At 39.7% G+C, this 14,619-nt stretch overlaps 2 protein-coding genes across 2 annotated transcripts in view; one reads left to right on the top strand and one right to left on the bottom strand.

The window, feature by feature from the left end:
- Positions 1–14,619, top strand: part of fbxl17 (F-box and leucine-rich repeat protein 17) — a 215,263-nt gene that overhangs the window by 111,288 nt on the left and 89,356 nt on the right. The gene's annotated exons all lie outside the window — the stretch shown is intronic.
- On the bottom strand, positions 744–3,114 carry LOC307265320 (uncharacterized protein; the record flags this gene model as incomplete). The annotated part of the gene is made up of 3 exons (XM_080047016.1): positions 744–958; positions 2,079–2,207; positions 2,969–3,114. 3 exons carry the CDS (start codon positions 3,112–3,114, stop codon positions 850–852), a joined length of 384 nt encoding a protein of 127 aa, XP_079903142.1. The 3' UTR covers positions 744–849.

The raw sequence follows: 14,619 nt of genomic DNA, 5'->3' as shown, positions 1-14,619 counted from the left end.
TGTTTAACTTTAACATAAGGCTGAGTGATGAGGTTTAAATCAAATATGACAATATAAATAGAGATACATTTTGTATACTGAAATGTATCACAATATAGATGCATGAATAATTATGCATGGGTAATCATTTAATCATACATTAATTAACCCTCTGAGCCCTGAGGGCATTTTCTCGATTTTACATGCTTTTATAAATTACCATTTTAGAGGGCAAGTAGATAACATAATACCCAGCTGATTCATATTAAAATGTTCAGAACACTCTCAGCTCTCAGTTAGGAAGGTTCAATTTTGCCCTAGTCCAATGTAAAAAAAAAATATTTTGACATAAATGTTGAAATTTGAAGTCCGATTTTTGAAAAATTTCGAAATTTGTGTGAAATAATACCTTTATTCATCTGATTGAGTTATTTTGGCTCTTGAAATTGCTTCTCCAAAACATTAGCTTCTAAAATGTACAAGAATTTATCCATAAAAAGGTTGGGAAGAGCAAAAAACATGACTAAAATGATCTTTTTGTCCAAACGTTTTTTGGTTTTTTGGTTCTCGATTTTACATGCTTTTATAAATTACCATTTTAGAGGGCAAGTAGATAACGTAATACCCAGGTGATTCATATCAAAATGTTCAGAACACTCTCAGCTCTCAGTGAGGAAGGTTCAATTTTGCCCTAGTCCAATGTGAACAAAAATATTTTGACACAAATGCTGCAATTTGAAGTCAGATTTTTGAAAAATGTGGAAACTTATGTGAAATAATACCTTTATTCACCAGGACAAATTGTTTTGGCTCTTGAAATTGCCTCTCCAAAACATTAGCTTAGCGAAGGAATACAATAATTGACTAATGTTAACATGCTAATACTAAAATAAAATATGAATAGTGTGGATGCAGGAGAACTTCAGATGCTGCCAGAGGAAGGACCTGATCCACACCGTCTCGTCTCCACCAGGGAAAACTGGAAGAGAACAGACAGACAACAAATGAGCCAAGAAAAGTGAACAGGCATGAAAACAAAAAGACTATCCTGCTGAGCGAAAGCATTATCCCCATTTACAAAGCATTAGCTTCTATAATGCACTGTCATTTTCCCAAAAAAAGTTGGGAAGTGCAAAAAACATGACTAAAATCAAATTTCCCAAAATACAAATAGTCTCTTACTCTACTTTGACCACATATGAGGAATTAAGCAAAATGAGACTGAATAATGACTTGATACTAGTGTTGTTTTTGTCAACGAAATGTATGACAAAATATCGTCGTCAACGAACATTTATCACGTGACAGAAACGAGACGAGACGCAACGTAAATGGTGGTCATGTGACGAAGACTATAATCAAATATATAATGCTTTATTGTTGACTAATAAAAACGGGACTAAATGTGGTTTACAAAAACAAAAACTGACATTACAGCATCGTAAGAGAGGCCGTGTCCGGAGGGGATGTCACTTTTCCCTGTGTAAATGTTAAAATCTATGGTGTAGCCATTGCTTGAGTCCGCCAAAACGAACAATTTGAAACCCCACTTAGTAGGTTTGGCCTTCATGTATTGAGTAATTCCAGTTTTAGCCTTTGAGGCAACCATCCTTTCATCCACAGCTAGGTTTTTGTATGGATGAAAATAGGTCTTTGCTGCGGTTTTGATCAAATTGAGGAGAGGTTTGACCCTGAAGAGTTTGTCGAATTGTGGCGTTCCCTTCTTCCTATCATTGTTTACATCTTCATCTGGATCACTTATGTGTAAGTTCCAGGAGATGACACCAAATCTGTCCCTACTCATGACTGTTGCGGCAAATGGACAGGTTAAACTGTGGTTCTGCCTCCAGTAATCAGCAATGTGGTGTAGTCTAACCAGGGCCATGTAAAAGAGGAGTCCAATGTACTTGTAAAACTCCTCAACTGTCAAATCAGTCCATTTAAACTTTTTACCCATGGCAATTTTTTTGGCAGCCTGTTTATTTGTGTTGCTACAGAGTGTGTGTACAGTGTGTGCAGTGAAAAACAATTTGAAGAGCTCAATTGGTGTGTAGAAGTGCGTGCCTAGCTGTGGGCCAGGGGTGCGTGCAGGTTGAAACCTGGAGACAGGAGGAGCGGTGTCCTGGTCTTCCTCAGTCTTCCAAGCCCGCTGCTGCGTAGGGGGTGCTGGTGGAGTTAGGACACGGGACCTCTTTGCGGGTGGTTCTCCTCTTCTCCTGGACCTGGTGCTGCCACAGATTCACAGAAATCAGTCTCATTATCTCATAACAAAAATATTTAAACTTCACAACTTGTATTTGCAAACAACAGTGTAATAAAAGTCGATGCAAAAACATTTCCATTCTGTACTATTTGTAAATTGTAAAGGGAAATACTTTTACACAGAATACACATCTATTACTATTATTTTCAAACAAAAGTAAACAAAAGTAGTGCTATCAATAGAGAAATCAGTCCCTGTAATGTCAAGAATGCAAAATTCAAGCTATCTTACATTTACACACAGAGCTTCATTTGCAATTTCTAAAATAAATTATTATACCCGTTTATAAACAGCTGTATAGCCTACTACAGTTTGTTTGTTTCTCTCTCTCTCTCTCTCGTAACTTCTGTCTCCTCCCCTCAGCCAGACTAAATGACGGCTTTCCATCTCCCACAACAGACAGCGCTGTGTGTGTGTGTCAAAATATTGACACACACACACACACACACACACACACACACACACACACACCCCGGGTGTCCATTTATGCGAGACAGCTAGCAAACAAAATTGAGACACACGGGGAAGATTGCTTACTTTTACTTGTTTTCAAACTATTACTTGTTTTCAAACAACAGAAGGCTGGCGACAAGAGTATACAGCTCTGTCACGTCAGTTCCAAAAAAAAAATCGGTCACGTCACGGACGCAACATTCAAGCTAGTTTACATGTTCACACTTAGCTTCCATTACAAAAACAGACGTTTTGTCAAATAAATGCTCTTACCCGTCTTCAAATGGATCCATGTCACCTTCATATTCCTCTTCGTCAAAGCCCTCAATGTCGGAATTGGCGTCTTCCTCTGAATCTCTCAGCTGTCGAACATCCGCGCCATGGTGAAATCGAAATGAGGGTTGCGTTCCAAATCGCATACTTTCTACTATATAGTATGTAGAAAACAGATTTAGGATGTCCCGATTCTTGTGGCCAGATTTAGGATGGTTAGAAGTACCCGGATGTCCTACTTCATGCGGCCAAGATTGTTAGTGTTGAAAAGTGCATCCTATTTGGGCGATTCTGACCCACAATCCAGTGCGCACGTGAAGTGACGTAACATCGACGAAGCCTATGAAAACAAATGGGGATGCGACGGATATAAAAGCAAGAGGCAAGATCAGGGCGCAATGTTATGATGAAATAAGAGAGTAAAGTATGTCCCAATAGTATGCCTACTGCATCCTAACTAGATTCTTTTTATCGTCGGATGTAGTATGTAGAATAGAAAAAAGAAAGAGTATGCGATTCGGAACGCAACCGAGGAGCATGATGAGTCCTTTGTTCAGTGATTGTGTATGTTTGACCTTAGTGGGAGATCCTTAGTGATTACACTAAGTTGATTGGATGGTTTTTCACAAAATATGACAGCAAGCAGCTCTACCAATCACGCAAGGGAAAGGGCCGATGACGTTTTCGCAAAATGTTGATTGACAAGCGGCTCAGCCAGTAGCGCAAGGGAAAGGGTTGATACATTTTCGCGCCTCTCAGCAACATATCTCTGGCTGTGAGTCACGTAGAATCACGCGAGAATATGTCCCGGAAAGGGGAGAATCCCAGCTTTCCGGTGATATTTAAACCACATTGCTGCGATTTAATAATGTTAAATAATGTATTAAAACATAACGAAATCACCGACAGAACGCCATAGAACGCAGTACTGCGGGCTCCGGGTCCAGAGGGTTAAATTACTGCTTAAAGCAAACATAATAAAAAAAATAACTTTTATTGATGTAATAACGTGTGTTAGACTAAATAGTTTACTGAACTGAGCCTTGCCAATGTAGCTACAGATTGTTTTTCTTTTCTTTCTTTTTTTTCTTACCTTATTAATGTCAACTTTCCAAAGATATGCACTTAAACATAACAGTTGTGTCTATGTACAGCATAGCTTTGTTTTAATAAACCTGACTGTCGTTGGTGTCTTATGCGATTACAGCATTAATTGTTGCCATAATCGGTAGGATACTGGAGTACTAAAATAGCTGCAGCCCTAGCAAAACCCATTAAGCTAACTGCTCGTTTATTACATTCATATGAAAGTTCCTTATTGGGCGCTTCCGCTTAGAAAGAAAGAAATCCTACAGTAAGCACTGCCTAGTCCTGTAATTACAAGACTCACTTCAAAGAGCCATACAAAGAACTTGTCATTAAAGTGGCATGTTCAGCCGGTTGCTCACTGTCTGACATGAATCGAATAGGCTTTCAGCTTTTGAGGTTTGCCAGTGAATGGTACCATTGGCTTCTTTGTGCCCCGCTGCGGTCCAGCCTCTCCTCAACCATTAACTACATCACGACTGCTTGTAATCAAACACACTCTCCTCAATATGCCCGGGCACTTCTTCTCATCTGGTTTTGATCCGCAGCATGATGAAACAGAATTCACACACTTGCACTGATTCGTCAGCCACCTGCTCTTATCGGCCCTGAGGGAGGTTATATCAATTATTACCTCACAGACCTTTTTCACTCTTCTCACTTGGGCAAGTAGAGGCGAGGTATGTGATCAAACCTAATAAGAGCCTACAGGTGTATGAATATCCTATATTAAATAATGGTGAAGAACCAAAAGAGAGCAGCCACACAGCAATCAAATAAGCCACAGCCCATCAGACTGCTTTAATTTAGTTTCTGTCATGTGCTGTGTGTGTGTGTGTGTGTGTGTGTGTGTGTGTGCATAAATAAAAATATGAATCTAGTTCCATGCTTTTTTTTGTTATAACAGGAGTACTGTAGAGTAGCATTAGGTCCTTGAGATGTCCATTAAGTTTGCTCAGTGTGTGTGTTTGTACATGTTGTTGTTTGTGCAAGAAGGATTTGTTGACGATCGAGGTTGAGACCTTGACCAACCTCTCAGCCCCTTTATCCTTGATTCAGCTACTGCTTTCTTTGAGGTAGATTTTTTTTTTTTCGTGCATTGACATTGGCCAGCGGTCTCCAAGGCTTGTTCAGCTCACGTCATCATGTCACGATGATTTACCTTTCCAACCTTTTTGTTGTTTCAATAGAAGCAGTTTGTGTCAGGTGTCAGCAGTAAAATATATATATTTTCTCTTCTTCTCCAAAGTAACCTTATTGCTTTGTTGAGAGCGTGTTTTGAAGTGTAGCAGTTCAGAATGGGTGTATCCTGATCAACTTTATAGAAACCAATACTTGCACTGTTAAATACGTGTTTTGAATAACACAACTACTAGAAATAATATCCTTTGTGGCTTAAACATCAAGCAGCTCTGATGTAGTCTGTGGGTTTCCTGTTATTCATATAACTCAGTGGTTCTCAACCTTTTTTGAGCAAACGCCCCCCTAACCTTACCGAGATACTCTAGCGCCCCCCCCCCCCAAAAAAAAAAAAAAACACAAACACACACACACACACACACACAATTAAGAATATGTTTTGGCTACATCCTCTATCAACAATAAAACATATGTTCTGTGCTGTTTTGGTTTCTTATAAGAATTATTAAAAAAAAATCCCAATATGAGCCTGTTCTATGATAGGCAGATTTAACCCACTGTCAGGTGGCTGGTTGCATAAAAAGAAAAAACACTATCAGCATTGGTTGTAATCTATTTTTTCTTTTTAATCAATAGAAACATTGAACGTAGGTAACAACATGTGTCATTTTATAATGGAAAAAAACAGGTGCACATCACGTGAACAGCATGCACATTGTATTCTTAGCAATTAATAAAGCGATGTTGTAGGACGCCACAAACCCGCTTTCGCTTTGATTGACGTTCCGGGCGAACAGAGAGTTGATGGTGGGCCGTCTTGAATGTTGATCCCTCAGAGACTTAAAGTAGGATGGATCTTTAGCTGATTTTTTGGGATGTTTTTTCACTAAATGTTCCTGTAGTCGCGAGGGTTTCATGGCCTCATTAGAGAACACCTGATCGCAGAGCAGGCACATTGGTAAAGTGGTGTTCATCGGTGACAGGATAAATGCATAACTAATGTAATTGGCATTGTACTGCCGGCACTTTTTCTTGCTATCCGCCATGTTTGTTTATGTTATGTTATTAAAGTTGAATATGTTACAATGAATTGTGTACGTTTTCATTGGTTGTTGAACTGTTATCCCGCGAACTAGCGCTCATGACGTAGCTGTGCTTTGCTGCTGTCATAGGGCTGCTGTACAGGGCTTCAGTGAGCCTCTCGCGGTGCACAGCGTTCGTTTAGTATATCGTCCCTCTCCAACATATGAGGGTTGTGTCTTTAACATGGTTCTGCTTGTGTGTTAGTTAACTCCATGCTTTGGCTGATTACTCTGTGTTTTCTCCACCTCAGAGACAATAGTTAGTTTAAGTTTGAATCTCGCTGCGCTAGCATTAGCAATATCAGTAAACGTCATTATACTAGTCTGTGATTGGCTGATTCCTCTGCCGCTAAGGCTTTGATTGGCTGGTTGTTCTGACTCAAAGACCTCTGACCTCTCTTTTCTAAGGCTGTGACAGTCAGCAGACCGCAGAACATTGGAGAGAATAGTTAAAAAGAGGTCGAGGGGTTAGAAACATGAAAAGTTAAAATAGGCTGTTTATTTCAGGTAACCTATTTTTGCAGTCAAAAGATTTATAAGATTTTTAAGAAAGTTTAAAATGTTTTTATTAAAAAAAAAAAAAGCTCTCGTGTCCCAGCCTGGTCCCAGCGCCCCCCTAGGTTGTACGAACGCCCCCCAGGGGGCGGTACCGCCCCCGTTGAGAAACCCTGATATAACTGATGCTTCTCTATCATCTTAAATAACAGCATCATTTGTTTGGCGGAACATTTTTGTCTGTGCCTTATTTTTTTGTTGATGGATGGACAAGGGTGTAAATCCATGTTGCCTCTGTCGCTCCAGAGCTTCCCATAAAATTGCACTAATGTTTGAATCATGTGATTTATGTTAATGACAACGTCTAAAATGTGTTTAGCAGTGTGTACAGGATGGGAGAGTTACTGTGTATCTGGGAGTCATCATGAGGAAATGGTGCTGACACCACTGGGCTGTGCTTAATTCTGCAAAATGGCCTCATATTGCTCGGCTGAAATGTGATTTTGCAGAGCAATCATCAGAGGTAGTTACAAGATGACTACCCACAACCAAACTACAGAGAAATAATACATGAAGGTGGAGGTACTATGAACTCTGTAAAGGCTTGATTTCATTCAGGTATAGCCAGAAGGCATAACTATTCACTTGGAGGAATAGAGGAATAGTCGGCTCCCTGGCTGCAGCATTACAGCAGTAGAAAATTCATCTGCTGTGCAAATAAAAAGCTCAGATTTCAAATATTACTGGCAAATTGTAGAACAAAATCGTATCCAACCAGTCCTGTGGTTTTGTGATGTTTGAGATGTTTTTGCTTGTGCTTCGCTGATTGGCGGAATTGACCTTGTTAATGGGCTCTAAAAGCAGATGCAGTCATGGCTATTAGTTCATATTTGACCGGTCGCTTCGCAGGAAGTCATACCTGAACACTCAAGCAAATGTCACACTGACCTTTCCCTGTGATTTGACATGACTCCTTTTCCCATGTCACACACAAACACACACACACATTCCACTGGCACATACTGACCTTTGTTTGATATGTAACAGTGTGCTCATTTTCCATAAAAGCCTATAGCAGCAATGGTCCGGAACAAGAGAATACATGAATTCAGAAAAAATATAGTGAAAAAAAAAACATAAAAGAGAAAGGTCATAGTGGCTCAGAGAGTTAAGATCTCGGGAAATGCCCCCAGCTGAAGTATTGTATAGTAGGTGAGCCCTTCTCTCCATATAGGTAGGACCCTTTTTTCTGTTCTGCTTCTCAGAACCATTATTATTTGAAGAGTCCTTGAAGCTCTAAATCTGGAAGAAGAACTGTACAGTGTTCATCATTAATGGCGCCATGCTTTTTTTGGTCTCCACAAAGTGCTGCTACATGTGTGTTCTCATACAGTCCAGGTTTGTCTTCATTCATTTCTGATTTAGACCATGGAGCCACATCTGTGATTAAGTGCCCTTAAGTGCATTTTCTTCTTCGCCTGTACACTGTTTTTCCATTTTAAATTCACTCAAGAGAGGTTTTTTTTTTTTTGGCCTGAGTAATGTGCTGGTCCTTGGCTGAAGAGAGGACCTTTTTAGATGGACCATATGCTGTGCTTAAATGGCCCCCTTTGGGTCATGGGCAGTACCAATTAGAGCACACGTAATATATTGGAAGTATCGGCTGATATTGGGGTTATCACTGATGTATTGGAATTGCCTATTGGCAGAGCGATGTGGTCCTCCTTTCAAAGTTAGAAGAGTTTTGGTTATTTCACTGAAAAGATGGATACAATATCATCACTAGCTTCAAAACTTTCTCCTCAGTCTTCAGTGTTGATTATAAAAAACAAATTTTTTGGAGGTAGCAAGTCAGCTAATTTTTTAAGTAAAACTGTTCTGCTTAGTTAATTGACAGAAAGCTGACACGAAAGGGTACCAAGACTTTTTTTCTCAGTAGTATGCTACATTCGTCTCTCTCCTGCACATCCATCGGAGCATTACATGTCAGTTGAAAGAGAGGTGGTGTGCTATTCTTGTCTCAACAACTTACTCTGTATTTACATTTATTTGATCCCACCTCTATCAGTTTGAGTTTCTATTGCAGACAAGTGGTCAAATGGAATTGCAGCGAGATGGTGAGGGGCGAGCTTGATGGGGGAGTGAACAAGAGAGAGAGAGAGAGAGAGAGAGAGAGAGAGGCTGCGAGTGTCATTTGCTCCCACCTGATGCGTGAAAAAAACCCACTTGTTTTCACTGCTGCCAAATGACTGTCGGGCTCCGTGGGAGAATTTCATCGTTGTGTCTAGTCCCTGTCATTAGTTCACCTGCCTCTTCAGCCCGCCCGGTGATTGTCTCTGATTGGCCATATTTATCTCTGACTGCCGTGGCAACCATTAGCGTTGGTGGTGTGGAGAGGTGGCAGTTTGACTAATCAGTTGTATCTGCCCTTGCTTGCTCTAAAGCTTGGCGTGTGTGCAACCACATGACAACACTGTTGATTGTTTTTTGTGTGTGTGTGTGTGTGTGTGTGTGTGTGTGTGTGTGTGTGTGTGTGTCTTTTTGTGACTGCTGCCAAAAGGTAGAAAAAAAGGCACAGAATTGAGCAATCAAGAGGGTAGAGAAATTTCCAGCAAAAATGACTGCAAAAAAGAACTAAAGAACTGCGCAAAAGGAAAATGGATGCGTTGGTTTTATAAGAGGCAGAGCCAAGCTGCTTTATCCATCCAACACGTCAGCAGCCCGGCCCAATTTCTTCCCACTCTTTTGCTGCTTCTCAGTACCTCGTAGGTCAACTTGGCAAATGACTCGTGTGGTCTTGATCAACACCCTGTTTTACATACTAACAAATAGTGGCCATATTGACAACAATTCATAAAAGCAACAGCTAGTATAGAAAAGGCTACAGAAAGAATGATACATATTTTTTCAGACTCAAAAAGAAATATAATGGTTTCATTGTGCTTTCCTCATTTTCTCAAATATTGTATGGTTTCATATCATCATAGAGCAGATAGGTAAAGGTTGCACAAGAGCAGATAGTGAGTGAAGAGGAACGAGCAGGGAAATGTGTAAGTTGATAAAGAAGAATGTGTGTGTGTGTGTGTGGGGGGGGGGGGTAATAATAAGAAAGATAGTGAGAGAGAAGGCATCTTTATTCTAATATGGTCCTGTCTCTGTGCCTCTGTACAGCATTCTGAAAAGATGCATTTGCTGCTGTTATTTATATTTATGAATTCCTGCCATTTGGCCCAGTGTGAAATGATGGGTCATTCCTGCGCAACAAGAGGAGCTGGTGCTGAATTTACAATCATCCGCACCAAACCTGCCCTCCTCGCAGCCTCCTCCACCCCCTACTCCCATTCCTAGTCCTTATTGCACATTCCTGGATCTGCTGAATATGGATGAGAGAGAGAGAGAGAGAGAGAGAGAGAGAGAGAGAGAGAGAGAGAGAGAGAGAGAGAGAGAGAGAGAGAGAGAGAGAGAGAGAGAGAGAGAGAGAGAGAGAGAGAGAGAGAGAGAGAGAGAGAGAGAGAGAGAGAGAGAGAGAGGAGAGAGAGAGAGAGAGAGAGAGAGAGAGAGAGAGAGAGAGAGAGAGAGAGAGAGAGAGACTGACTGGGGTTGCTTCTATCACTGGTGTCTCACCTAAGACGATTTGGCACAGGAATTAATGGCATTCAGCAGCATGGTGAAATTGCTGCTGGCAGTGTGTGTGTGAATACACATGTGCAGCAGGTGAGGTTCAGGATTCGATCCCTTGGGAATTTTAATCAGTGAGCGAGCAAGTACACTCACTCACAGATGATGGTTAGTGATTGACCAAGCCTGCTTCCCCTCAAAAGGAATAATGAATAAGGTTGCTTGTGGACCTTTAAAGAGATCTTGAAAGAGTCCTAATTACCACCTGAGTCCTGCTAAGCTATAATATTGAAAACAACTTTGAAATTGGCATAGTAATGGCACTTCCCTGGTTTTTTAATGGTGAAGTATAGGTGCTTCTGTAGAAAAATGACAATCCCACATGCCACCCTACTATTGAGTGTTTGGTAAATATAATATATTGTAATGCCTATGCTTTCAATGAAGTGACATAATTGATTGAGAACAAATTATTGTTGAAAAATGGGAAGCAACTAACTTTGGTCCTTAGTTTGGTAAAGAAGCTGATGACATATTGTGGAGAAACTGAACCATGAATTGAAATTATTTTGGAAGATCGTTTTATTTTCTCTAAGTTTGCAGGGTATTCAGTATATAGTCGTGGTTTAATAGTACATCACTTTTCTGTCACGGTAGCAGTCTTGTGGTATATACAGTACATGCAAAAAATAGTTCCTATTATACCTTAAAGGCTGGTAAAGGGGGAACTTAATGGAGCATTAAGGTCCTAAATGTAATAAAATAAAAGTAGTAAAAACGAAGGAAAGCCATTGCATCACCTGTGTTACTTTAAGGGGAGTATTTCACCGCAGTACAAGTCTGTTGGAAGCATGTCAACAACTTAAGTTTCCACAAAACGACATGTTACCTCAGCGTCTAGCTAGCTCTGCTGGTTCCATCGCGCCAGAGGTGGGCAGGGGGTGATATTTTATAGGCATGACTCCATTCTACCCGCCCCAATTATACTGTCTGCTGACAAGGCCTGTAAAACTGCAGTGCCCATCACTGCTTTTGTGGCTTAGAGAAAACAGGGGAAGACTGTTTGTTGTTGGAAGGAATGTTATCGTTTCCATGTAGAATAAAATAAATACATAATTGGGAAGAACGATATTGGATTGTATTTTTTTCATATTATTGACAAGATGCTTTTTAACCAAGAAACTGCAGTTAGGACACCTGTGCCATGCTGAAACAGTTTTCTATATGACAGTATGGTACATTAACAAGGTGTTGAAAGCTTGATATATACCAAAACTGTGTTGTGCATCTATCCCTTTCAACATTTCATGAAACCTGTGTTCACTGTGGCTTTTTTTTTTAATATATATATATATTTTTTTATATAAATAATCCTTTCTTACCATTCTTCTTCTAACCCCCCCAAAAAATGAAAAATACAGTAGTCTCTTGAGAAAAAGACCATCTCTCGCTGTGAGCAAGGAGCCGGTAGTCAGTTTCTAACCTTGGTGACATATGGTGCAGTTATTGCTGCAGTTGTACAATAAAACCATATAATGGTTTGTGATGAAAGGTTTGTTATCTTAAGTGCCAGGATCTTGCATTAGTAGTACCTTAACATCAATATAACAGTATCGATATGGCTGTAGGGGAGCCAGGGAATGAATCAGAAGATGGTGGGGAACCTTTATGTTGGATGAAAGTAATACGGAGAAATAGAACGACTGTGGACTCCAAACTTCTGCAGCTCTGATGTTACACAAGAGTAACTTTAATACTGAAAGCAATAAAATCTGGTACATTTTTATCTACAACTACATCATGGATTGGACCCCACATTTCAAAGTTTATCTTCCTGGGTGGGCACAGTGGTGCATGATGTCATGGCACAGAAAACGCCTTGTAGTGATCCAGTTGTAAAGAGACATACACTATTATTTTATGTATATTTGCAGGCATGGTTGTGATGCTTGGGATTTTACAGCAGGGTCAGATTGCCTGATGAAAACATTGACATTTCCATGCCTTTCCATCAGTAGAGGAGGAGTGTGTGTGTGTGTGTGTGTGTGTGTGTGTGTTTGTGTTTGAATTTAGTATAGACCATACCTCACTACATTTATTTTATTGCTTTCCCTCTATATGCTGTCTACTCATATTGGTTGACATGACTCACCTCTGCATATAAAGTATCGGGTGTTGTATAGGTATCTACTTGGAGGCTTCAGGTATGTACAATAACTGTATTTTTATGAGCATGCATGATTATCCACATAATGTAAAAGTCATCTTGGGAAATTCATTTCATAGGTCTTTCTGTACATTAAAACACACACACACACACACACACACACACACACACACACACACTATTTTGTAGAAGGACCTATCAAGCACTAACTGCGATTCGATTCTGATGCTGATTTTGTTAGAGTAATTGATTATATCCCTGAGTGTTCTACACTTTTGTTTTCATAATTCCATTTTCCCCCAAAGTTTTGTGTTGAAAAGCATTTACTCGTAGATATTCTGTAAACTGTCTACTATGAAACGGACTGAGAACAGCAACAGTAGAAATGGCTACTGTTCTTAATTGGCTCAAACACGTGCAATTAACAATGATTGCAATCAACAGAGGCAGCCCAGAGTTGAGCAGCCCAGTATTAAGGTATGTTATTATAGTCATTAGTTGCTTCAATTACTATTATGCTGATCTGCACCCTGTATCTTAAACACAGTTTTGCATGCACTGCTTTCCCCGAGAGCTTGTTGTTTACCCATTCACGCTCTTAGTTTGTTGTTTTCACGGGAGGAAATCCATCTCTATAGCTGTTATTGTTAACTCCAAACAGAAAAGGAAATAAACTTTTCCATCTTTCACTCTTTGTGTGTGTGTGTGTGTGTGTGTGTCTGTTTGTGTGTGAGTGTGTTTGTTTGTTTGTGTGTGTGTGTGTGTGTGCGTGCGTGTGCGCGCATGCACTCATTTGTGTGAGTGTGTTTGATTGTTATGAACCTAAGACAGTTGATATGAGCCTTATTTAAGACTACTGTAAAATAGTTAGAATAATGACTTGGTACGCGGAGATTTCCCTTGCTGTGATCTAGCATGAAAATATTATTTTATGTGAAGACTGTCTTACAGACTCGTACATTTGCAGACAGACACAGTCGTATTACCACTAGGGGTGGGAATCTCTTGGCACCTCACGATTCGATTCGATTCCGATTCATAGGTCAACGATTCGATTCAAAATCGATTTTCAATGCATCTCAATGCAAAACATTTTTTATGTACATACCCATGTGTGAATTTCAAAAATATATTTATATGCACATCTGAGTTTGCTACTCAGAGTTTGCTAATAACTTCCTACTTTTGTGATGATCATTAAAGACAATCAACAGATGAATTGCCTTCTCTAATATTGTATTAGAGAAAAAGCTTTTCTTGTCACAAATCTGACTTTCTATGAACAGTGGAATAATCAATGCAGCTTGCATTTCAACACAATATGGAAGTATGTAAAAACTAAACCGATTCAGTTTTATTTTATTTCTAATCTCGTAAATCATGTTTCTAAAGGATTTCTATTCTATTATCTATTATTTTCTATGTCATTTCAACACATTATACAAAAAGTATGGCTTGGAATTCAGCTCTCATACAAAAACCTAAACAGAGATAAAGCCGGTGCAGGTCATAGGTTTGCTGCTCTCAGCCCTTTTGAAGCCACTTTGGAAACAACTCGCACATGTGTGGTGTGCATGCGCAATGGCGCAGGAAGTATTAGTATTTACAAAAAAAAAAAAAAAAAAACGATTATTAACTTTTCTGATTCGATTCAGAATCGTCCGAGAGAGAATCCATATTAATCGGAAAATCGATTGTTTTCGATATACAATTTTTTTTTTAAATATTTTTCTGTAGAGTAAGTCAGCAAGTACAGAAAGGTGGAGAGAGGATGAACAATACTTTGTTTTGTACATATTATATTCCTTTCCATTTATATGGTTCAGGAGAGCAAACGATCAAACAAATGAGCTGGATGCATTAAAACAAAACATTGCCCAATGCCCCCCCACCCCCGCTCCTTACCTCCCTGCTCACCAGAGTCATAATGTAAAACAAATTCCAACAAAGCCTTGTGAAATTGAAATAAGCCTCTCGCGGCATCGGCCTTGGAATTAGTTTATTAGAATCTAAAAGGAGCCTCAAAAGACTTAAAACCCCATTTTCGCAGGGAAATTAGTTTT

Source organism: Ammodytes marinus (genome assembly GCF_949987685.1).
Source record: "Ammodytes marinus genome assembly, chromosome: 2".
NCBI classification, from domain to species: domain Eukaryota; kingdom Metazoa; phylum Chordata; class Actinopteri; order Uranoscopiformes; family Ammodytidae; genus Ammodytes; species Ammodytes marinus.
This window is presented reverse-complemented; position numbering and strand designations above follow the sequence as displayed.